Source organism: Callithrix jacchus, chromosome 5, assembly GCF_049354715.1.
Source record: "Callithrix jacchus isolate 240 chromosome 5, calJac240_pri, whole genome shotgun sequence".
NCBI classification, from domain to species: domain Eukaryota; kingdom Metazoa; phylum Chordata; class Mammalia; order Primates; family Cebidae; genus Callithrix; species Callithrix jacchus.
In genome coordinates this window covers 46,459,623-46,484,566 of record NC_133506.1, presented here as the reverse complement: position 1 = coordinate 46,484,566, position 24,944 = coordinate 46,459,623, and the positions used below count along the sequence as shown (strand labels likewise).

The 24,944-nt window shown below is 41.4% G+C and overlaps 3 protein-coding genes and 1 non-coding gene across 11 annotated transcripts in view; 3 read left to right on the top strand and 1 right to left on the bottom strand.

Moving 5' to 3' along the window:
• The window catches only part of DPM1 (dolichyl-phosphate mannosyltransferase subunit 1, catalytic), a 23,363-nt gene extending 4,704 nt beyond the window's left edge, over window positions 1–18,659 (top strand). For 2 of the 4 annotated variants that reach the window (XM_002747659.7, XM_035298925.3), the window contains 7 exons: window positions 5,023–5,056; window positions 8,016–8,092; window positions 8,177–8,202; window positions 11,540–11,635; window positions 12,611–12,679; window positions 16,930–17,044; window positions 18,080–18,659. In XM_002747659.7, coding sequence (XP_002747705.2) covers window positions 5,023–5,056; window positions 8,016–8,092; window positions 8,177–8,202; window positions 11,540–11,635; window positions 12,611–12,679; window positions 16,930–17,044; window positions 18,080–18,184 — 522 coding nt within the window. In that variant the 3' untranslated portion in view covers window positions 18,185–18,659. The remainder of the gene's footprint in view (window positions 1–5,022; window positions 5,057–8,015; window positions 8,093–8,176; window positions 8,203–11,539; window positions 11,636–12,610; window positions 12,680–16,929; window positions 17,045–18,079) is intronic. The other 2 variants (XM_008996130.5, XM_078371990.1) reach the window with 2 other exon arrangements.
• Window positions 1,213–1,318, top strand: LOC118154218 (U6 spliceosomal RNA). The gene has a single exon (XR_004744110.1). It is a non-coding gene; the product is annotated as a U6 spliceosomal RNA (small nuclear RNA).
• LOC118153633 (uncharacterized) lies at window positions 18,078–24,092 on the bottom strand. Its single transcript, XM_078375405.1, has 5 exons — window positions 23,946–24,092; window positions 23,183–23,188; window positions 22,509–23,088; window positions 22,118–22,192; window positions 18,078–19,896 (listed from the first exon to the last, which is right to left on the bottom strand). The coding sequence occupies exons 1-4, from the start codon at window positions 24,090–24,092 to the stop codon at window positions 22,119–22,121; spliced, it is 807 nt and encodes a 268-aa protein (XP_078231531.1). The 3' UTR covers window positions 18,078–19,896; window position 22,118.
• ADNP (activity dependent neuroprotector homeobox) overlaps window positions 22,141–24,944 on the top strand; it is a 39,350-nt gene continuing 36,546 nt past the window's right edge. The window contains exons 1-2 of one of the 5 annotated variants that reach the window (XM_035298920.3): window positions 22,141–22,734; window positions 24,770–24,944. Coding sequence is in view for 1 of the 5 variants with exons in the window: in XM_078371989.1 (XP_078228115.1) it covers window positions 24,777–24,944 (168 nt within the window). In the remaining 4 variants the exon portion in view is untranslated. Of the gene's footprint in view, window positions 22,735–23,199 lie in introns of those variants that run through there. The other 4 variants (XM_035298921.3, XM_078371989.1, XM_054255466.2 and 1 more) reach the window with 4 other exon arrangements.

Genomic DNA, 24,944 nt, shown 5'->3' with positions numbered 1-24,944 from the left:
AAATTCCTTATTCATTCATTATTTTATGACATTTAAATAAGTTAAACTAGAAAATGACTTAAAAGACAGTATTTGAAATCCTAATCCTGAAGGCAATGGTATTTAAAAAAAAAAAAACAATATTACTCCCATGCTAGGGGTGACACTTGCTCTTAGTGATATATGTATGTTTAGTTGGGAAGATGAGGGATTATTGAAACCATGTTAGAATACCTCGGATAAAGTATTCAGCACAGATGCTCTGTCAGCCTTTCAAACTTGCTGAAATGATTCTTTCAGTAAAGAAGCTAAAGAAGATATTTTTTAAATTCTGTAGGTGGTGCAACTGAAGCAAGACGTTAGGTCATTTTCCAAGGTTACACAGCTAGGTAGGACCATAGAGAAATTGGGGCACTTACTCTGAACTATTCACAGAGATCTGAAACTGTGAAGGACCTCAACTGTTCTGTGTTGAATGCTTCTATTTATTTATTTTTTTAAACAGAGTTTCATCATATTAGTCAGGCTGGTCTCGAACTCCTGACATCAGATGATCTGCCTGCCTCAGCCTCCCAAAATGCTGGGATTACAGGTGTGAGCCACCGTGCCTGGCTTGAATGCTTCTATTATGTTTGGTTTATGTAGTTTGTTTCATCCCCCAACTTGAGATCAGATAATGGCATCTATATTTTGTCATTATTTTCTTACAGCTTTATTGATGTACAATTGACAAAGTTATATATATTTAAAGTATACATTGCAATGGTTTGATACACACATGCATTGTGAAATAAATACCACATTTGGGGAATGAGCGTGTCCATCACGTCACACAGTTACCCTTTAGTGCGAGTTGACAGTAGTGTGGACAGTTAAGATTTGCTGTCTGCATATTTCAAGTATATGATATGATACTAACTATAGTCACCATGCTGTATATTAGATTCTCAGAACTTTATCTTATATTTTGTCATTATTTTATAGTTCAGTATTTTAAAAACTTGTTCTGATAATAAAATGTAATATGTGTTTATTATTCTTAAAACATCAAAAAAAGGTAAAAAGTTGTGGGCTGGGCATGGTGGCTCGTGCCTATAATCCCAGCACTTTGGGAGGTCAAGGAGTGAGGAGTTCGAGACCAGCCTGGCCAATGGTGAAACCCCGTCTCTAAAAAAAGAATAAAACAAAAAAATAAAATAAAAAGGTTTGACTACTTAAAAATATTAAACTTCTGTGCTCACTTTGGCAGCACATATGCTAAAATTGGAGCAATACAGAGAAGATTAGCACGGCCCCTGCCAAGGATGACACGCAGACTCCTGAAGCGTTCCATATTTTTTTATAAAAATTATTTTTAAAAAAATTCAACTTCTGTCTATTCCCAAATGCCAAAATATTTCTAACAAGATCAGTACCCCAGCCAGATAATTGATAAGACCAGAACTAGAAATGGCCAGTAAACAAGAAAAAAATACTGAGCCTCGCTGATAAGTGAAGATTTACGAAATAGGGCAGTATATACTAGCCTTATTAGCTGAAGATTTAATTTTCTCCTATTTTTAAACCAGTGTTTCTGAGAGTTATTATAGACCAAGTCCACTCAAATGCTGTTGATCCTAGTATAAATCGATACTGTTTTTCTGAAGTATCATCTGGCAGCAATCTCATGACCCTCAAAAATACTTACACCTTTGTAATAAGTATAAAGCAGTTTATAAAACTGTATATATAGTATAATCTCAATTCTGTTTTTCAGTAACTTTTTGCAAGATTGTCTATAATAAATAGTTTTACCAAGGTTTTTATCAAACAAATTCTAGTTTCACATGAAGTATTTTATAAGCAGTTGTGGTAACTATACTTCAAAGAGTATGTGCCTGGCATTCTTGCAAGCACTTTATATGAATCTGTTTCCTTGTTCCTCATGAAAGCCATGTGAGATAGGGGGCTCTGTCATGCCTCTTTATATTCTCAAGGTCACATGGCAAATGAGTAGTGGCCAAAACCAGACGTTGTGGTTCCAGAGTTCATGTTCCTATCTGCAATGCTATCCTGCCTCACATAGAAAGGGGCCATCACATTGATGTGAAGAGGCAGAAAAGGATTGGGGAGGGTAGACAGGTGGAATTAAGAGTTTGAAAGTAAAGCATACCAAATAGAAACTGTGAATTGCCTACATAAGAAATAAACAAGCAAATTCTTGTAAAATATAAATATTACCAGTAAACCCAAAGTTGCCTTTGATGAACATTTTTTTTCTTTTTTTGTTGGAGTCTTGCTCTGTCGCCCAGGCTGGAGTGCAGTGGCGCAATCTCAGCTCACTGCAAACTCAGCCTCCTGGGTTCAAGCAGGCCTCCTGGGTTCAAGCAGTTCTCCTGCCTCAGCCTCCCGAGTAGCTGGGATTATAGACCTGCACCACTATGCTAGCTAATTTTAGTATTTTTAGTAGAGATGAGGTTTCATCATGTTGGTCAGGCTGGTCTTGAATTCCTGACTTCAGGTGATCTGCCCACCTCAGCTTCCCAAAGTGCTGGGATTATAGGCACGAGCCACTGTGCTTGGCCTGATGGACACTTTCTAATAGGCATCCCATTCCCTTGCCCAGGGGAGACCCAGGTCAACAGTTTGATGTGTTTTTTGTGCATATGTGTGTGTATATTTGTAGAACTAGGTAGCGTGGTGGTCTTCTTTTTTAAAACATAACTGTCATCTTCCTATGTCATCATTACTTCTATCTTGAAGATCTTTTGTCATCACCTTATTTCTCTTAATAGCGCCATAGTATTGTAATATTTTATATAAACCTTTGAACATTCTGAAAATTTTAAGTATTGTAGTCTCTCTTGTCTATGGTTTTGTTTTCCATGGTTACCTGCAGTCTGAAAAGAGGTAAGTATGGTACAGAAGATACTTTGAGTTAGACCAAGTTCACATAACTTTTATTACAACATATTATTATTATTGTTTTATTTTATTATTAGGTATTGTTAATCTCTTCCTGTGCCTAATTTATAAATTAAACTGTAATAGGTATGTATATATAAGAAAAAGTATATATGAGGTTTGGTACTTTTGGAGATTTCAGGCATCCCTTGGAAGTCTTAGAAAGTATCCCATGGGGTTTAGTGGGTGTGCAACTATAATAAAGTTTTGTCTGTTTTTTGAGTTTCACTCTGTCACCCAGGCTGGAGTGCTGTGGCGCGATCTCGGCTCACTGCAACCTCTACTTCCCCTGTTCTAGTTATTCTCCTACCTCAGCCTTCTGAATAGATGGGATTACAGTGGTGTGCCACTATGCCTGGCTGATTTTTGTGTTTTTAGTAGAGACAGGGTCTCACCATGGTGGCCAAGCTGGTCTCTAACTCATGACCTCAAATGATTTCCCTGCCAAACTACTGGGATTACAGGAGTGAGCCACTGCATCTAGTGAAAGTTACCTTTTTTTAAAAGAAAGAGTTTCTAGCTGAAACAGTTATAGAAAATCTCAGATGAGCTTTATAAGATTTGCTTTTTCAGGGCAGATAACAGATGGGGTCAGTATTTTGTCAGAAACTATTCAAATAAAATCTAGCTGTGATCTGATATATCCTGTTTGATTTTTTTCAGTGACTTGCAATTATCATAGATGCTTATTTGAATGTCTTTTTCTCCCTGTAAAGTCTTACCAGACAGCAGTGTATTTTATCCATCTTTATGCAAGATGTACTTTGCTACAGATGTAAATTGTGACTTAAAAAATTTTAAACGTGGGATAGTGGAGTAATAGTGTAGAGAATTTTTTTTTTAAGCACTTAGAGTTAAATTGTTATTAGGTTAAAATAGCCTATTATCACTGTAAGATGGTTTTTGTAAGTCTCATGGTAAACATGAAGGAAAAGTCTAAAGTAGATTCACAAAAGATAAAAAAGAGAAAATAACTTAATCATAACCATAAAGGAAAGAGGAAATAGAGAAGCAAAAGAGCTACAAAACAACTAGAAGCAATTAACAAAATGGTAGTAGTAAGTTCTTACATGTCAGTGATTACCATGGATATAAAGGGATTAAATTATCTAAAGACCTAGAGTGACTGAGTGGATTTTTTAAAAAAGATCCAACTATATGCTGCCTACAAAAGACTTGACTTGTAAGGACACACATAGACTGAAAGTGAAGGGATGGAAAAAGACATTCTATGCAAATAGAAACCTATAACAGATTGCATGTAGTGAGAAAAAAAATTCATCCTGCTTTAATTGAATTGAAAATGCTTTGTTGAGTGATTTGCAGTCAGAGGCAACATGTTTATATACCTGCAAGTGAAGAAGGGAACAGATAGACAAGACATGCTCACTAATGAGTCAGCCTGAATCCCATACCTCAGAAACGTAAGGCAGAGTGAGAACTTTGGCATTCGACTTTTTAAGTGTCCAGCCAAGAGGAAAAAGCTACACAATAAAGTCAAGGTCTGACTATTAAGCAAAAAGATTTAGAAGGACTAAGTAATTGACAAGTAGTAAGAAAAGAAAGAATTTAACCTTTTATTAGGAATATGACATGTCCTTGGACCAGTAGAGGAGATGAGGTCAACCAAGCATAAGGTCAAGGTAAGCTGGTAGAGGAAGAGTAATATTAGTGTTCAAAACCCAAGGGAATTGAGAGAACAAACATTAGATTTCCCAAGAAGGTATGAAATAGTGAGTTACGTCCTAACATTTTTCTAGGAAGGAATCAATAGGTTTAAAAGGAAAACCACATAATAGATGTAAGGACATATTTAAAATAGAGTCAATGTCACCAGGAAAAAAAAAATGTTTAAAATTTTGATTGTAGGGTTGGGTTAAAGAATGTTGTTTTTCCTTAGAAGCTGTGTTAAACTATTTGGTTTGTTACCAAATGCTTTTTTTTTTCTTTTGTCAAAAAAAAACAGGCATACTCTGCTTTAAGTTCTAATGAGTGTTACTATATTTCTATTAAAGTGAGTATGCACTTTTGAATAAAGGAAGATTTAACATGATAAGATTTTTGTTTCTTTGTGTAAAATGCTGTTTCTTATTCCTACAGCTTCTAAGACCAAGAGAGAAAAAGTTGGGACTAGGTAAGTAGTGGAACTTCTAATTGCTCATACCTGCTATTTGCCTGGTGAGATGATTCAGTGTGTGTTTTCCCAGTTTGGAATAGGGCCAAAATACAGTAACATCCTATGATAGTTTTTAATGATCTTAATGACTTTTAAATGGTATAACTGGGATACCTGTATAAGTCAAGGCCCACTCAGGAAAACAGAAACCACTTTAAGTCTTTTAGTGCAGGGAATATAATACAGAGTCTCTGGTTACACCAGTGAAGGAATTCCTGAGAAACCAAATGAAACAGTGAGGCTAAAACAAGATTAGTAACAGCTGGAGGTCGCTGCCACTCCTAGGAATGGAACAACAGTGAGAAAAGATGTTTTTAGAGCCCAAGAACCTGGGCTGCCCAGAGGGAGCTAGAATGATGGGTTGGGGGCCACCTGGCAGGAGCTAGAACTGTGGGAAATTCCCAGTCAGAGGTGGGAGGGAGAGTAAAATAGGGAGGACTTTGACTTAGACTTTTCCCTTCTCTTCTCCATCCTGTCTTCACCTGTACATCCCAAAGGTGTTTGGCAGCCAGTTGACAAGAGAAACTGGAAAATGTAGTTCACAATATAGCACAGAGTAGGGAAGGGCCAGAGAATGGGTCTGAGGGTAAACGTCTTGTACCAGCATGCTGCAAACCTAGGAACATTCTTTAGTTATAAGTTTAAAAAGTTATTCTTTATTTAAGGCCTGGTGCAGTGGCTTACACCTATAATCTCAGCACTTCTGGGAGGCTGAGGCTGGTGGAACACAAGGTCAAGAGATCCAGACCATCCTGGCCAACATGGTGAAACCCCGTCTCTACTAAAAATACAAAACTTAGCTGGGTGTGGTGGCACGCGCCTGTAGTCTCAGCTGTTCAGGAGGCTGAGGCAGGAGAATCGCTTGAACCCAAGAGGTGGAGGTTGCAGTGAGCTGGGATCATGCCATTACACTACTGGTGACAGAGTAAGACTCCGTCTCAAAAAAAAAAGTTATTTTTAATTTTTAAAGAAGGAAGATTGCCCAGCTTTTAAACATACAGCATTATTGAAAATGTCATATGAGCTCGGTAATTCTGAGATGAAACTCTGCCTTTAATTGTGCTCTTGGTCACAGTTGCTGTGTCGAAGAAGCATGGAGACAGCACAGTTCTTCTTTTTTTTTTTTTTTGGAGACGGAGTTTCGCTCTTGTTACCCAGTCTGGAGTGCAATGGCGCGATCTCGGCTCACCGCAACCTCTGCCTCCTGGGTTCAGGCAATTCTCCTGCCTCAGCCTGCTGAGTAGCTGGGATTACATGCACCCGCCACCATGCCCAGCTAATTTTTTGTATTTTTAGTAGAGACGAGGTTTCACCATGTTGACCAGGATGGTCTCGATCTCTTGACTTTGTGATCCACCCACCTCAGCCTCCCAAAGTGCTGGGATTACAGGCATGAGCCACCGCACCCGGCCCGACAGCACAGTTTTTAACTGGAGTCTATTATCCTGAAGACCATCAATTCCCAAGCATCGTCAGATGTTCTCAGTATCTGAACCCAGAAAATTCTTTGGGATTGAAAAAAAAAATCTGAAAACTGCCATGAAACCAAAAAGCGTACTGTACATATTCACTTCTTTTTTTCTTTTCTTTTTTTTTTTCTTTTTTCTTTGAGACAGTCTTGCTCTGATGCCCAGGCTGGAGTGCAGTGGCACAATCTCGGCTCACTGCAACCTCTGCCTCCTGGGTTCAAGTGATTCTTGTGAGTCGGCCTTCTGAGTAGCTGGAATTACAGGTGTGTACCGCCATGCCCAGCTAATTTTTTTTTTTTTTTTTTTTTAAAGACGGGGTTTCACCATGTTGGTCAGGCTGGTCTTGAACTCCCAACCTCAGCTGATCCGCCCGCCTTGGCCTCCAAAGTGCTTGGATTACAGGCGTGAGCCACTATGCCCAGGCTAATTTTTTGTATTTTTAGTAGAGATGAGGTTTCACCATGTTGGGCCAGGCTGGTCTTGAACTCCTGAGTTCAAGCGATTCCCCCGCCTCAGCCTCCCAAAGTGCTGGGATTACAGGCATGAGCTACCACACCCGGCCAATATTCAGTACTTAACAAAATAAGTTAGAATAGCTTAGCCTTGCTTATAAGACACTTGTAAGGAGTCTGAGCTAGAGAATGCAGGAATCCCCAAGTCCTGCTCCTGACCAGTTATCCTGCCCTGCCAAGTTCCTGTGGGACTTTGAGGTATGGAGCTGGCTGAGTAATTATCAGCTAGGCCTTTGGCCCTAAATACTGGAGCAGGGGTCTAGCATACCAGTGTAAAAGACACTCGGTGTGTAGCTTTTGTGGAAATGGACTTAGTGCTGGAAAGAGCAGAAGCAGGAAGCCTTGTTAGGTAGCCATGTGAGCATCAGAAGTAGTACCTTCTAAGCATCAGAAGGTGGAGAAGAAAAAGGGAATTGAGATGTTTTGGATAGAGAATCAATAGGACTTAATTATAGTTGAGAAGTTATGGTTAAAGGCAGGAAATGAAGAATCATCTCTAGACCTGTGGATGGAGCAGTTGGATAGTTGGTGCTGACTTGTAAATGTGGAGCTCTAAGAAGAGGTCTAACCTCTTCAGTGTCTTAATGGGACTCTAAGGAAACTCCAGATGGGTTTTTTAAAGCTTGAGAATGTGTAATTGTTAGTTAACCTCAGACTTTTGAACTTATAAACTCTTTTCTTTGCTAAACTGAAATAGTGGTATGATCTCTCCTGTTAAATTGACATCTGAATGGAGGTGTGTGGCCAGCTACTGTCTTGATTATATATGTAATATACATGAACCTATGTACTTATGGTGAAAAAGACCAATTTATTAATACCACTTTTAGAGAACTAACATGTGCTTTTCAGCTGCTAAACAATTTCCTCCATGTTCAAATGTATATGTAAGGATTTCTGTTGGGTTTTCTTGAATAGATATACTTTCATTTTTAGGAACTGCATATATTCATGGAATGAAACACGCCACAGGAAACTACATAATTATTATGGATGCTGATCTCTCACACCATGTAAGTGGTAAATTTCTTTATTAGCTATTTATGATAGTGTTAGCCTATTTTACTGACTTGCTGTTTATTCTTTCCAAATTTCAGCCAAAATTTATTCCTGAATTCATTAGGTAGGTACTATTTCTAATATTTGAAAGAAATATGACTGAAATAATTTATCTTACTGGTTTTGGGCATATTTTTCATTTTGTATTAATCAAAAATACTCATGCTGTTTTTTTCTATCAAAAATACAACAAAAGCTTGGGAGGTCAAGGCAGGAGGGTTTCTTGAAGTCAGCAGTTTGAGACCAACCTGGGCAACAAAAGAAGGCCTTGTTGCTACAGAAAAACTGAAACGCATCTGTAGTCCTGGCTACTCAGGAGTCTCAGGTGGGAGAATCAGTTGAGCCCAGAACTTCAAGGCTGCAGTGAGCTATGGTCATGCCACTGCTCTAGTCTTGGTGACCCTGTGACAGTGAGACCCTGTCTCTAAAATATATATTTATCTATGTAGATAATAGACACACACACAACACACATTTGAGAGACTAAATGATGTATTTTAGGGGTCCTGAGGAGCAAATCAACAGGTACTTTGTTATCTGAATTCCTCAGACTACAGAAAAAGATGGAAGATGGCTTCTCTGATAAATGGAATGAAGCCTGGAGTTACTAGAGTAAAACACCATGAACAAATAGAGTTTATTCTAGGAGGGCCAAAATGGCTCATTATTGGTAATCACGCAGTATAATTCATTTATCATGTTCACAAAGAAAGTAGTGTGATTAAGCCTGTAGATGCTAGAGGAGATATTTACTACCATTTTCTAGTTAAAACTTAAGAATAGAAGGAAACATCTTAAGCATTATAAAAATAACCCAGTCCTAATATAAATATCACACCAAATAGTGAAGTACTGAGTCATTTTTGATAAATTAAGATAGGCATGCTAACCATTGTTAAACATGGAAATGTTAATACACAGTAAGAAATGAATTCAGTTAAATATTGGTAAAGTATACATAATTATATTTACTTGCAGGCAATACTACATTTATTTACAAATATATTTATTTGCACAATTTATTGGCAGGCAATATAATTATATTCTTAGAAAGCTCAAAAGATCACGAAAGTTCTGTGATTTTGGAAGCTGTTCTGAGTTTAAGCTAGATATACAAAAACAGAATCAGATGATTGTCCCTCCCATTTAGAATAGTTCAGGAGTTTCCACCAACATCTAGGGAAAAGTCCAAGCTCTTTCCCTTGTCCCTCAAGCCCCTATGTGTTGGCCCCTGCCTCCCTTTCTGACCGCTGCCTTGGGCCCCTTCCTTTTTTGCTTTCCATTCCATAAGCATGCTTCTGAGCTCACAGAGTTCTATTTTCCTTTGCTTGAAATTCTGTTTCCATGCTCCTTGATGAGCATCTGCTGCTCATCCTTCAATCTCTGCATAAAGTCACCTTAGACCTTTTTTGCTTGTATCTCTAGTACACAAAAGCCTCTTTAACCTGATAAAGAAATGGAACCAGGAGAGTAGAAAATGGGCAAAAAGCCAGGCATGGGGGTGCGTGCCTGTAGTCCCAGCTACTCAGGAGGATAAGGCTGGAGGATCGCTTGAGTCTAGGAGTTCTGGACTGTAGTGTGCTATGCTGATCAGGTGCCCACACTAAGTTCAGCATCAGTATGGTGACCTCCCGGGAGCAGGGGACCGACCACCAAGTTGCCTAAGGAGGGGTGAACTGGCCCAGGTTGGAAACGGAACAGGTCAAAACTCCCATGCTGAGCATTAGTGGGATCTCATGCCTGTGAATAGCCACTGTACTCCAGCCTGGGCAACGTAGCAAGTCCCCATCTTAAAAAATAATAATAATTTAAAAAAAAAAAAGAAAAATGGGCAAAAAGCTACAAACAGACCAACTATAGGAGGAATCCAAATGGCTAATGAACAAAAGACGACGTTCTTCCTGGAATATAGTCAAGGAAATAAACGCAAATTAAAATAACTGTGCGTTGCCATTTTTTTATCCATTAATTTATCAAAATCAAAGACTTTTAGAGCAGTAATATCCAGTACTAATACGGTTATAAAAAGTGGATACACAAATATTGCTGAAAGAAGTATAAGTTGCTGTAACCTTTTTGGAAAATATGTGTTAGAATTAAATATGCATTAGAATTAAAATACTCAGGCTTCGTTTGGGCAATTCCAGTATATTCTATTTTGGGGAGTCTAAGCAGTGTCATATGCATTTGTAAGAATGTTTATTGTAGCACTGTTTGTTGTGATTAAGAGGGTGAGGCATCATGGAAAAAACCACAGAAGTGTGTGAGTTGAATAGTCATGGAGTATTTTTGCAACTATTAAAAAGAATGGGCAAGAGCTTTGTTGACCTGTAGAGGTGTCTGTGATTCCATGATTTGTATTTTTTTTGTTTGTTTTGAGATGGAATCTCGCTTTGTCACCCAGGCTGGAGTTCAGTGGTTCAATTTCACTCCAGTCTCCTGGGTTCAAGCAATTCTCCTGCCTCAGCCTTTAGAGTAGCTGGGATTACAGGCACTTGCCATCATACCTGGCTAATTTTCGTATTTTTAGCAAAGACAGGGTTTCACCATGTTGGTCAGGCTAGTCTCAAACTCCTGACCTCAAGTGATCCACCCACTTCAGCCTCCCAGAGTGCTGGGATTACAGGCGTGAGCCACCGCATCTGACCCCATGATTTGTATTGTTAACTGACAAAAACAAGTCACAAAATGTACTTTTTTGCATTCCAATTTTGTAAATGCAACCAAAAATCCTTGGGATATATGTGTGTGTTATCTTTCTATAGGCAAAGAAAAGTTTGGTAGGACATCAGGCTGTTTTTAGTATTATTTGCTTCAGCGACGGCAAGAACAGAATGGAAGGGTATTAGGAACATTAATTATTTTAATTTTAAAGACAAGGTCACCCAGGCTGGAGTACAGTGGCACAATCACAGATCATTGCAACTTCAAACTCCCTGGCTCAAGCAATCCTCCCATTGCAGCTTCCCAAATAGCTGAACCTAAAGGCATGTGTCACCATTCCTGACAGGTTTTTTTTTTTTTTTTGAGATGGAGTCTCACTCTGTTGCCCAGGCTGGAGTGCATTGGTGGGATCTCGGCTCACTATAACCTCCACCTCCCAGGTTCCAGCAATTCTCTGCCTCAGCCTCCCGAGTAGCTAGGATTACAAGCGCCTGCTACCATGCCCAGCTAATTTTTGTGTTTTTAGTAGAGACGGGGTTTCACCTTTGGTAGAAATGGTTTCATTCAGCTGGTCGTGATCTACCCCCCTCGACCTCCCAAAGTGCTGGGATTACAGGCGTGAGCCACCATGCCCAACTTGTGCCAGCTTCTCTTAAAAGTTTTGTTTGTGTAGCTCATGAAAATGGCTGTTGAAAGCTCAATGACTTTTTCTAATAGACAGCTAATTTATTCTACAGGAAGCAAAAGGAGGGTAATTTTGATATTGTCTCTGGAACTCGCTACAAAGGAAATGGAGGTGTATATGGCTGGGATTTGAAAAGAAAAATAATCAGGTAGGTACATGTGTTATGACTTCTTTGTTAGTATAACTAATGGAAATATGTTCATAGCAAGTATCAACTACTATGCTACCTGGGATTTGTGGGATCAAGTTACAATTTCCAGTAGATATTCCCAGATAGTTTCTTACAGTTTTTCTTGTGATTAAAGCCTGGATGTTTTTTATTAACTAAAAATCTGCATAAACCTTTGGACCTTTGGTAGAAGTGGTTTCATTCAGCAAAAGTTACTATGCTGGACCTTCAATTTTAATTTATGTAACTGGTTCCATACTTTTAGACTCAATATGTAGGGTGTCACTGCCATATAGTGTTATTTTAATAAAAATTGATTTCAGACAGACCTGGGTTAAAATTCTGTTTGTGTCATTTGTTTTACCATGCATGTTTTACCTTTTTTAAAATTTAAGACAGAGTCTCGTTTCGTTGCTCAGACTGGAGTGCACAGTCTCAGCTCACTGCAACCTCTGCCTCCTGGGCTCAAGTGATTCTCCTGTCTCAGCCTCTCGAGTAGCCACCATGCCTGGCTAATTTTTGTATTTTTGTAGAGATGGGGTTTCACCACATTGCCCAGGTTGCTCTCAAACTCCTGAGCTCAGGTGAGCCACCCGCCTCAGCTTCCCAGGTAGCTGGAACTACAGGCACACACCACCATGCCTAGCTTTTATATATATATATTGTAGTGATGGAGTTTTGCCATGTTGCCCAGGCTGGTCACTCCTGGGCTCAAACGATCCACCCATCTCAGCCTCCCAAAGTGCTGGGATTGCAGGTATGAACCACTGCTTCTAGCCAGATCTCCTTTCATTGACTAAAAATTTCTCTTTTGGTCTAGATAAATAACATTTTTGTGAAATTAACGTTACATTTATGAAATTAGCATAGCATATTAACACTCTGTTCTTTGATGTGTTTCTCTTGTTTGTAAATTATATTTTGTAAAGAAAATCTGATTGTTTTGTTTGGCAGCCGTGGGGCCAATTTTTTAACTCAGATTTTGCTGAGACCAGGAGCATCTGATTTAACAGGAAGTTTCAGGTACAGTGAAAATATATATCTTCTTGGCTAGCTAGCTTTCTTTACAATGGATATTTTTAAGAGATGCCTTACATTTCCACCTTGTTTTTATTCTGGGATACTAAAAAGGCAGTCTAAATTCCTAGAAGTTGCTAATGAAGCCTAAACATCTTAAGGAGACATATTGTGCTTTTCTTTTAAAAAGTTGAGGCCAGGTGGTCACGCCTGTAATCCCAGCACTTTGGGAGGCCAAGGTGGGCGGATCACCTGGGGATGGGAGTTTGAGACTAGCCTGGCCAACATAGAGAAACCCCATCTCTACTAAAAACACAAAAATTAGCCAGGCGTGGTGGTGCATGCCTGTAATCCCAGCTACTTGGGAGGCTGAGGTAGGAGAATTGCTTGAACTCAGGAGGCAGAGGTTGCGGTGAGCTGAGATCATGCCATTGCACTCCAGCCTGGGCAACACAAGCGAAACTTCATCTCAAAAAAAAAAAAAAAGTTTAAGGCAGGGGTTAGGTTTGTGTGCTTGTTAATATTAGTATTAAGCAGCCATGGGGCCAATTTTTTGAAAGGTTGCTATTACTGATAAATCTTTTCCAAAGAACAGCACATATTTCAGTAATTTTCTCCATTTCATATGAATACTTAAAGCATGGTCCACAGAAAAGGTTAAACTCTTTAATATTTATGTAGAGTTCTCTGTTACGTTGTTCCTCATATGTTTAAGAAATGTTTTTTGTTGTTTAATTTTGTCAAAGCTTTGGTCCCTCAGAGTTTTGTGTGTCTGTCTGTTTCTGGGTGTATGGGGTGGTGGTCTAGATTTGCTGTAGTAGATGTGAGCTGCTTTGTGTGACTGACCATGGCAAATGACAAAACTTGCCAGACTTTTTTTTTTTTTTTTTGACCCGAACTATAAAATGCCCCTGCATCTACTTCAGTGGCCTCAAGCCCCCCATAGATTACTTAATAATTTATATTAGTTGATACTTATTTTTTCCACCAAATAGTGTTGATTCTTGGGTCCTTGACTCAATGCAGGAAAATCTACGTTTTTAAATGTGATAATACACACACACACACACACACACACACACACACACACACGGAGCTGGCTGTTCACAGTCAAATAAAAAGAAAAATGAAGCCTCTAGAACTAAGAAGCAAATAGACTGGAGAGCTGAACTTGGGGATGAAAGAGGGGAGGATATACCCTAAGGCAAGAGTCATTTGTGATCTGATTAAGATCTCAGGTTGCGTATGGGTGGTGGCTGGTGGATGGGCAGTGGCTTGCATCTATAATCCCAGCACTTTGGAAGGAGGAGGCATGTGGTTCAGTTGAGGTCAGGAGTTTAAGACCAGCCTGGCCAACATGGCGAAACCCCATCTCTACTAAAAATAAAAAACAGCTCGGTGTGGTGGCATGTGCTTGTAGTCCCAGCTACTTCAGAGGCTAAGGCAGGAGAATCGCTTGAGATCTGGAGGCAGAGGCTGCAGTGAGCCAAGACTGTGCCACTGCACTCCAGCCTGGTGACAGAGCAAGACTCTGTCCAAAAAAAAAAAAATCTCTGATTGCCACGTGGCAACAATGCAAAGATTAGTGGCACTCTAATCTCTGTACAGAGGGAAGGGCCATTGTGGATTTCACAGGCCACAGTTTTGATGAGTTTGAATAAAAACCCATGGTAACTGGTTGTGAAGATAGAGGCTGTAAAGAAAAGCACAGCAGGAAGAGGAATGGGGTGAGGGTGCTTTGCTGCATCAGAATTGTACAAAGATTAATGGAGGGGATGGGGTTCTGGATTTTCATGTATTTGAGAGCAGTGATTAGCTGTGTTCTGTACAAGTGACAGAGCAGCCAAACAGACAAAAGTGAGCCTGTTAATTGTATAATTTTTTAAATAGTTAAATTTCATTGTCATCTCATAAGAGCGGTAGTTTCTTAAATACATCATTAAAGTTCAGTTGTCATTAGACAAAACTCATTTTTTCATTAAATCCCTAGATTTAGGAAGCAGGTGCTTTTTACAAAATAAGAAAAGGAATCTTAGAAAGTCTACAGTCTAATATAAAGCCATTTAACAGCATAGATCACCTGGATCCTAATCCTATTCATAGGATTATATGGCTTCATGTAACATTTTACTTTTTTTGAGACAGAGCCTCCCTCTGTTGGCCCGGCTGGAGTGCAGTGGCACGATCTCAGCTCACTCCAACCTCTGTCTCCCAGGCAGATTCTCCTGCCTCAGCCTCCTGAGTAGCTGGGATTACAGGTACACGCCACCATGACCTGCTAATTTTTGTATTTTTAGTAGAGACGGCGTTTCACCGTGTTGGTCAGGTGGGTCTCGAACTCTTGACCTCAGGTGATCTGCCCACCTTGGCCTCCCAAAGTGCTGTGATTACAGCCAGGAGCCACTGTGCCTAGCATAACATTTTACTTTACTAGCTACAATGTTAAAAGATATCATGGGGATGGGGAGGAGGGAGGTGGCAGTGAAAAGAAATATCTTAAAAAATGATTCCTAGGAGAATAAAGCAACTCTTAAAGTCAGGAAATATTTTATAGTCTGATCCCAATTTTCAAAGTAATGCTGGCTGGATATGATGGCTCACACCTGTAATCCCAGCACTTTGGGAGGCCAGGGATGGAGGGTTGCTTGAGCCCAGGAGTTCAAGACCCCAGCTCTGGCAACATAGTGAGACTCTGTCTCTACAAAAACTAAAAAAATAAATTAGCCGGGCATGGTGGCAGGTGGCTGTAGACCCAGCTACTTGGGAGGCTATAGTAGGAGGATCTTTTGAGCCTCTAAAACTGAGGCTGTAGTGAGCCATGATTGTGCCACTATGCTCTAGGCAACAGAGTGAGATCCTCTCTCTCAAAATAAAAATATATAAATAAAGGTAATGCAAAAACATTGTCCCATCATAGTTCTTCCCACCCCACAATCCCAGTGCTCCCTCCCCTACCTAACAGCATCTGACATATTATATCTTTATTTAGTTTTTAGTTCATTCTATAAGGCAAAACACGAAAAAGTATCTGAAACCTGTTATGTTGGTAAATAAATGTTTGTTATTGAATAAATACCATCAGATTCTCCTCTCTTCATATTTATTCCAAATTTATTCCTTTGAATCCTTAAGGAGACTGTGTGGATAAAGGAGTGCACACACTAAGCTCTGTTGGGTTCTTCTAAGGGCTGTGCTGTCCTATACTCACTTCATAGTCAAAAGATACTGTCGCCTTAGAAGTCTGAGGGAAAAAATGTGGATTCAAGGTGAAACTCTGAGGCACAGTAGGTCCAGATGGCCTTAACTTTGAAAAGAACAAAGTTTCACCAAACTACCTCTCCTAGTTTTCTCCCCTCTCCCCACAAAAAAAGGTAGAAATTGCTGCCTCCCTACTGAGACACTAATCTTTAAAAAAAAAAAAGTTACAGTGTCTGTGACTCTGAAAATAGGGAGCTCCTTGCTATTTGGTTACTGAAAAAAGTGCTTGGGTTTACCCACTGGACAGCCCAACTCCACTGTCTCACCTTGTAAATCTGGTATTTGGCCTGCAGTCCATCTAAAGTTAGGCTGCACATTCACTTGCTGTTAAGTGTCTAACTGACCTCGATTGGTGATAGGTGAATCCCACCAGCATTTTTTCTATCCTGTGATGTCTAGTTCCTGTTTTAACCTAGCTTCCCAAGCTCATCCTAGAGGGACTTAGTTTATCCTAGGGAATTTATAAAGGAAATCATGAGAAATCAAAACTTACCATAAACATTTATTGGGAAATGACTGTTAATTTTGAGGTTCTTTTTTTGTCATCTCTTATATATTGTTGCTTCATCATCATTTGTCCACTCTGTACAACAGTTTCAATGTTTGGAACAGTTTCTTCAACTTTAAAATTTAAGGAAATCTTAAATAATGTATGCTTCTGCATCAAATGATTCATTTTACTCTATTTCAATAATTTCTGATAGTATGACGGGAAAATAATTCTCTAAAAGATACTGAGAATTCATTTTCAAAATTATTCTAAGTTATTTAGCAAATATTTAATGGCCTTTCTTGCTTAGGACAAATGTATCATAATCATCAACTTTGTGAGCTTTTCTGTTTACCAATGGCCAGTGGAAGTTTTAGGCTTTATACATACCAGTGAACTCTTTGAAAGGTCAAGATACATGTTAGGCAAGTGTATTTATCCAGAAGTTGAGATATATATATTTATATATATATATATATATTTATTTATTTATTCTGATTTCTTACAGATTATACCGCAAAGAAGTTCTAGAGAAATTAATAGAAAAATGTGTTTCTAAAGGCTATGTCTTCCAGATGGAGATGATTGTTCGGGCAAGACAGTTGAATTACACTATTGGCGAGGTATGCAGCTGATGCTAAATAGTATGTCATGTTCCTGGTAAAGGAGGGGTAAAGTTTCACTTTCATAACTGCTAAATTGTGGAGGTCTTCTGGTTGTTTAGAATGTTCATGCACAAATGGTAAAAATTCACATTAGTACATTTGAACAATAAGATTTAAAACATTAACAGTTAGCATTCTCTTTTAAATAATGGAAAGTTCCTGGTACTTTCTCAATCCTAGCCTTCCTTCTAACCGGTCAGCATTATGGACTGAGTCTCTGCTTTTCCTTTTGCCACAGCCAGTGTCCACCATACTTTAAAATGAATGATGAATCCCATATGTCCATTTCCTGTAAGTGAAGACCAGGAATTACAGAGCCAAGGGAGTGGTGATCTGTAATACTTAGGGCTAGCGAGTGAGCTCTTAGGGTAGGGAAGACTCCTCATTTACTAGTAAAACTCTTATTCATAGCAAGAAAATAACTAACCTGAAATGTCACTTCTCCCGTGGAAGTTGCAAGATGTTTTACTTAATGCTAAGCTGTTATAGCTAAATTTGACAAACAACTGAAAAATCTAAGCAAAAGGCCGCTTTACTTTTGGGGTATAATTTTTCTTTGAAATGCAAACTGAAACTTGAGTAAACCAAGGTGATACCTAGGATCAGTGCATTTTAAACAGTTGTAGATTGGTTCATGTGACCTATCTTTAGATGATGCATTTAATTTTAAAGACTTGGAGATACACATAGTTGTTTTTTTTTTTTTTTTTAAAGATGGGGTTTCACCATGTTGGCCAGGCTGGTCTTGAACTCCTGACCTCAGGTGATCCACCCGTCTTACTCTCCCAAAGTGCTAGGATTACAGGCGTGAGCCACCGCACCCGGCTACACATAGTTGCTTTAAGAATCCTAAAGTACTTACTTTAAGGACTTCTTTTTAGGACTTTTTTTTAGTCCTGTTTCTGTTGTGTTGGTAATATGGTATACCTGCTAAGCTACCTAATTATTTTTGAAGACTGACTTTAATGTTTTTTGTTTTTTGTTTTTAACTAGGTTCCAATATCATTTGTGGATCGTGTTTATGGTGAATCCAAGTTGGGAGGAAATGAAATAGTATCTTTCTTGAGAGGATTATTGACTCTTTTTGCTACTACATAAAAGAAATATAATCATTTATACTTATGTTCATTTCACTTTAAACATGAAAGAAGCCTGGTTACTGATTTTGATAAAATGTACTCTTAAAGTATAAACCATAAGGTAAGGTAAACTTCACACATCTTTTTTATGAAGAACTTCTATATTTCAGATTAAGTAATTTTAAAGTTGTTGGCCTAATGAGTTTTAATGGTCTCAATTTTCATTTACATTTTGCTGTATTAAGACCTATAAATAAATGTATATGGTTTTTTTGCATAAAGTATTGCTGCTTTGATTAGAGTAAGTGAATGTAGAATTTTTTACATGGAGAATAATTTGAAATATTCTTTATAAATACTGGAATCATGAATCTTTATACCCAATAGATGTCAGAAGTAAGATAATGTTAACTGATGAAATGTTTATAGCTATATCATGGCTGTATCTGTATGATCTGTAAAAGAAATACACACCTCTGCCCTTTCCTTAAAAATGCATCTCAAATTTCTTAAACTAGAAAATCCATTTAGAGCAGGCTTTTAGAATTGGGTTCTTTTCAGCTGTGGAATTGATGAAGCATTTCATCTACCAAAGCAAGTCTATTTAAAATGCATATTGTGAATTGGGAAGCAATTTGGCAGCAGTAGATTACATAGTCGTATCTTTCTCTTTTGAGCAATAACCTCTATCAGTAAGGAAAAGTATTAATGATACTGAGGCAGAAACATAGCTGCTACAGTAATTTTTAAACATCTTACTGAATTATGTAACAATTTGTTTCTCTCTCTTTTTTTCTTTTTTTTTTTTTAAGATGGAGTCCTGCTCTGTCTCCCAGGCTGGAGTGCAGTGGTGCGATCTTGGCTCACTGCAGCCTCTGCCTGTGGGTTCAAGTGCCTCAGCCTCCCAAGTAGCTAGGATCACAGGCATACGCCACCACGCCTGGCTAACTTTTTTCTTTTTTTATGTAGAGATGGGGTTTCACCGTGTTGGCCAGGATCACCTTGATATCCTGACCTTGTCATCCACCCACCTTGGACTCCCAAAGTGCTGGGATTAGAGATGTGAGCCACCAAGCCCAGCGTAACAATTTTTTTCTCAAAAGAATTGTTTTCATATTATTTGAAGACCCTCAGCAAAGCTCACATCTCTACTAATATGAAAAATCTCTTCCTTAAGCACTTCTGCCAGTTAAAATACAGGCTAAGCTATCCAATAAAGCCAGGGCTAATAATACGTTTATCTACTCTCTCTAAAGTATTTCAGAAGAGATCAGTTAATTTCTAACTGTAGCATAGGTTATGGATCATGTAGTATCTTTTAAAATTTGAGTAAGGGCATGCTTTGAGAAAATTAGTTTAAGTTGACTTTCTTTTGCAAATAAAAGGGGTGTCTCTAAATTATTTATTGAACAATATTCCTGATTACTACATTTTCCTGGCTTAATTTGGCTGCTGAAGAAATTTATTGAGGCCAGGCACAGTGGCTCATGTCTATAATCCCAGCACTTTGGGAGTCCAGGGCAAGAGGACAGCTTGAGCCACAGGTGTTGGAGACCAGCCTGGAGAACACAGGGAGATCCTGTCTTTACAAAAAATAAAAAAATTAGCTGGGTGTGGTGGTACTCACCTGTGGTCCCAGCTACTTGGGAGGCTGAGGTGGGAGATTCACTTGAGTCTGAAAGGTCAAGGCTGCAGTGACCTGTGATCATTCCTGGACAACAGAGTGAGACCCTGTCTTTTTTAAAAGGAAAGAAATTGAAAGTCTAATTTTTATTTGCATTTCTCTCTGACAGATTCTACCAGAAATGAATCCCAGACTATAAAACCTGTGGTGTCATTTCAAATATGAAAACCTCCCATACTTCTGTAGTTGAACCCATAATACACATTTCAATAAGGATCACTACTGTTTCCCTTTTGTCCAGAACGGACCAGCTGTCCAATAAGGGACCTGCCTTCCTTGGGGAGGAGATTTCTCATTAATAACAACAAGAAAATTTATTAGTGCTTGATGTGCAATTAGTTTTAAGCTAAGATAATAGAAATGTAATATTCTGTTTTTTTGGAGTGATTAGAATTTATTCTTAACCTAAACTCAAAGTTAAGTTCTCAGTGTCAAGTATGTGGAGCAGAAATTAAGTAACCACCTTAGAGAACCTGATACACAGTACTGCCTTCTCAGATCTCACTAGAGTAGATAATGTTTGCTCTTTCAATCTTTTCATTTGTTATTCCCACAATCATTACAACACTGTCACTCTTAGAATTTACAGTAGAGACAGTATTTGAGCATTGAAGACTCACAGCATTTGGAAGTCATTTAGAAAAGAATCTGGACTATTTAGATGCATTTTTGTAGTAAATCTGGTGCTCAAACACTGTAAAATTAAACATTTACATCTGAATCCAGCATCCTATTTTGCTTTGTAAATGAGGCCAAAGATGAAATCCAGATGTTTTCCCTTTGTATTTGCATTATCACTATATGGAATCTAAGTATATCTAAGGAAAACTAAACTTAAACTTACTTTGCTTATTTCATATTAGTTTTTGTCTGTTTTCTGCAGTATGTAATTAGATTATCTTTGGTTCTTTGAATCAAATGCTTTGCCCCAACCCCTTTTTCCACAACATTTTTCAGCTGTTTTCCCTTGAAATACTGACTTGGTTTTTAAAGATATTTTATCACAATTTCAGAAATGTGTTGTATGAAAGTTTTTTAAACAGGGCTAACTGAAGTCTTAGACGTTGAGCAGCTATGTGTAATCACAGTTGATGTTACTTGCAACGAAGTCAGATTATTTTCGGATGTTAAGTATGGCTTAAAAGTATGTTGACTTGAATTTACAAATCACATATTAAGGAAACAGGCTTGGTTAATTCTTCACTACTGACATCTATTATTTGCCAGTACATTTAACCAATGATACTTTAAATCATGATACTTTAACCAACCTACTTTAAAAGGTTGGTTCAAAAATGTTGAGGAAAATAATGCATTGGTTGGGTTTGACCTAACTTTTCAACGTAACCATGTGCTGTCTTACACTACCCAGATTGTGGGAGCACCAAAAGTTATGTCCCTAGGACTACAAGGTGTGTTGTTTAAGGATCTTGCAGAGAGCCAATGCCCCCATTGGCAACATCACTTCTCATCCTGAAATTTCACCCGTTGGGAGTCCTCAAGGCACCAGGATTCCCATTTTTTTTTTAAATTCAGGTCAAAGAGAAGAGTCCATCACTGTTACTGGGAAGAATGTCAAGTCACAGAGTAATGGCGAACCTTAATAAAATCTCGACCCCTCTGCACCGAATACCCCCCAGGAAGGGGCAGGCATCCTTGGGGTTGTGTCTCATCCCAAGTCACTGTGTGAAGCACGAGGCCCTCACACCTCATTTAAGGCAGGAGACATCAGACGCGACCGGCCAGGTGTTCCGGCGCCTTTCCACCGCTTCTCAGGCGTGGAGGAAGCGCGGGCCTCTGAGCACGTGGAGCCGCCCCGGGCCGCCCTGCACACCCCTCCCGCCAGATGTAGTCCAGGCCCAGCTGGGCCCGCGCAGGGATCCCCAGCACGGCCACCTGACTGAGTGCTGGGCGTGCTGCGGCCCGCTGCTTCTGCCTCCGCCGCCGGCGCTGCGGCCAGAGGAAGGCGCCCGCTGAGCACCCGGGCCCTGGGAGCGCACTGCGGCCATTATCCACGGCGCCTCCTAGTGGGTCAATGGTAAATCCTCCTGGTTCTCGCGAGAGTTCCCCCACCTCAGTGGGGATTATATAATTTCCCTCAGGCGGGGGTGGGGGTTCTGAGAGCACCCTCCCTCAGGAAAAGTTAGGTGCAAGCACAGGTGGGAGTAAGAGGGGCCTCCCTGGGGGAAAGGGGGTTAGGGGTACTGTCCCCACTGCCCCCCCTACTTAGCTGGACAATGAGTCCTCTTATGCTAATGAGGCACTTACGTCACTTCCTCTCTTTCTCGGCCGCCATTTTGGCTGGGGCAGGTTCGGGGACTCGGTCCGAGGCGCTTGTATTGTCTGCTGAGGGGAGACGCGGGATCAGCCCCCCTCCCCCGCCTGTTGCCGCCGCCGCCTCCGCTGGCCCGGTCTCCCCTCCGCCGCCCGCCGGGATCCATGAGCTGAACTCCCGCCCCCCCCGGCCGCCGCCATCTTGTGCCCCCTCCCACTCCCGCAGGCAGCGCTAAGGGGGATTTTGGCGTCTTCTCAGACACAGCTCCCTCTCTCGGTCCCCGCTGCTGAGGAGCGAGAGGAGCGCGGCCGCCGCCGCCCGCGCCGGTGAAGCCGCCTCTCCCACACCCTCCGTCTCCTCCCTCCGCCCCTCCTTTGTCTGCACCGCTCGACGACGCCGCCGCCGCCCGCCGCTCTGCTGCGCCCGCCGCGCCCCCCGGCAGCACCCGCGGCCGCGGCGCGAGCCGGAGCCCGCCGAGCCGGAGCGCGACGAGGCCCCGGGCGCGCCCTCCCCGCTGCCGCCACCGCCGTGCCGCCGCCATCCGCCCGCCGCCGCCGCCGTCCGGCCCCCGAGCACGCCGGCCCCACGCGCGCCTTGAGGCCGAGTCAAGGTAAGCCTGGCGCCGCCGCGCGCGGACCCGCGGCCCAGCCCTGCCTCCCGACCCCGGCCCGCGCGGCCGTCTGCCCAGCCCGGCCCCGGGCGCGGGCGCATTGTTGTTCGCATCGCCGCCCTCCAGCCGCACACACGCTTCTTTGCACACCCCGGCGCCGACGGGCCGCCAGTCCCGGCACGGACCGCTACCCGGCTCTGCTCTGGAGGGCCAGGCGCCTCCTCCTGCAGCCCGACCCCCTTCTCCGCCCCGTGAGCCCACCGAGGCCAGCAGCCAGCCTGGCTGCCGGGAGCTTTTGCAGCTAATGGCATCTCCCCCACCCCGCCTCCAGCCAGAACCTAGCTTCTCCCATCCCTAGAACTAATCCCGTCCGCCCCCCACCCCCAAAAGGAGCCCCCCCCACGCACACTCCCATGCCTGGAACGAGCCTTCTGCCGGGTCTACCCACCCTTAGCTGGGGGAGGGGGGACGGGGTTGAGGGGGCCGGGGAGCATGCATGGCACGGAGTGAAAGTCTTTACCTCCCCTGTGCAATCCTTCCTTCCCAACCTGCCAGCTTCCCTCCTATCATGACCACAGTCTACCAACCATCCCTTTTCCCAGTCTCAGCTGCCTGGTCAGCACCTCCTTCGAACATTCTGAGCCCTAACTTTGCAGTAAGATGGTAGAAAATGGAAATCCAGAAAGCTGCAAAAAGATTTTCTCGTAATGAATGGGGAGTAGTTTTGGGAGCACCTTCTATTCACCTCTTCTTTCCTCTGGGCTGCTTGCCTGCCTTCCCCTCCCCCCCAACCTTGATCCCTGTCTGCTGGAAAAGGCGCGATTGCTTCTCTTCCTCTTCTGCCCAAGGCAAGACTCTAGGTCTGATACCTTTTTAGCCACACACCCCCCCCCCCCCCACACACACACACACGCGAAGTCTTCTTAATGTTTTTGCATTCACCAGTTTCTCTGGACACTTCTTGCCATAACCCCATTTTACAGACAAAGGCTTAGGAGGGAAAAAGAACCAAACTGTTTGCTGTGTTTGCCATGTTAATGCTCTCCATCCCCACACACCCAGTTCCCATCCCTGATGCTTCTTGTGCCTGTGTCTTGAACCTTCAGAATGGAAAGGAAAATAAGAATCTCTTGGATAGCTTGATACAGTTTCTTTAGAAATCTGCATTGTTGCTTCTGGTTTATGGCCATGGAGAAAATACCAGCCCCCACCCAAAATGCACCGCAGCCAAGTCGGCTAAAGGCGATGAGTGTTGGAGTCAGTAGGGGGCGCATTCTCTGCACTGGGTAAGGCTGCAGAGGGGGGAAGGGCCCCCGAGCTAGAACAGGATGTGCTTCACAGCGCCTTCTACAGACCATGGGAAAATGGGCCCAGCAAGTCACACTCGCACTTAGTTGGTGAGCTGACAGCAACATGGCGAAGGATTAAGTGAGTCAAGAGCAGTGATTTTACTCCTTTTAAAGAGCCCACCCTGCATTTTAGAAGTTTGCTCCTTTTACTTTTTCATAACTGTTGGCCCTCAGACAGTCCACATTTGTTCTTGACGATTCACCTTGGCACATCCTTGGTTCGGATTCCCTTTCTCTAGAATAACATTTTGACTGTGTCACCATAGCTTTCCTAAGTCTGGTGGTAAAGGAGAAAGTTTGAAACCTGAAAGTAACAGGTTTGGGGGCATAGCTAATTAACTCCTTTCATCATAGCCCAGATCTTTCCAGTTCTTTGAGAGGTAAAAATCATTCTTGAGAGATGTTGGATTTTTGTGGGGTAGTAGTTTTTATAAGTGAGAAGATGGGTGTCATGATTTGCAAAGCCTTGTTGGTAAACATCAAGCCCATGTTGGGTTCTTCATTGTCAAACTCAAGTGTTGATTGTAAAAAATTTGTTTCCCTCCAAAATTGGACTTGTAATTGCCATTCATTATCTCAGCAGCCAACCACCTTTACCAAAATGTTGATAGCAGTCTTCTGTGAGCACCCACCTTCTTAGGGTGTGTTGATTTCTATAGATTTTACTCCTCTTGTTATTTCCATAGGTGTGAGATGCACAATGCGAAACCTAGGCCCCAGCTTTTACACCATGATGCGCAGGGTTGTACCTTTTGTACTGAACTGATAGGTGGCCTAGTGGTTATGCCCTGTACTACCATTTTGAGGATCTGGACTCCGTTTCCTGCCTTGCTCTTTGGACCACATTGTCAATTCACACCG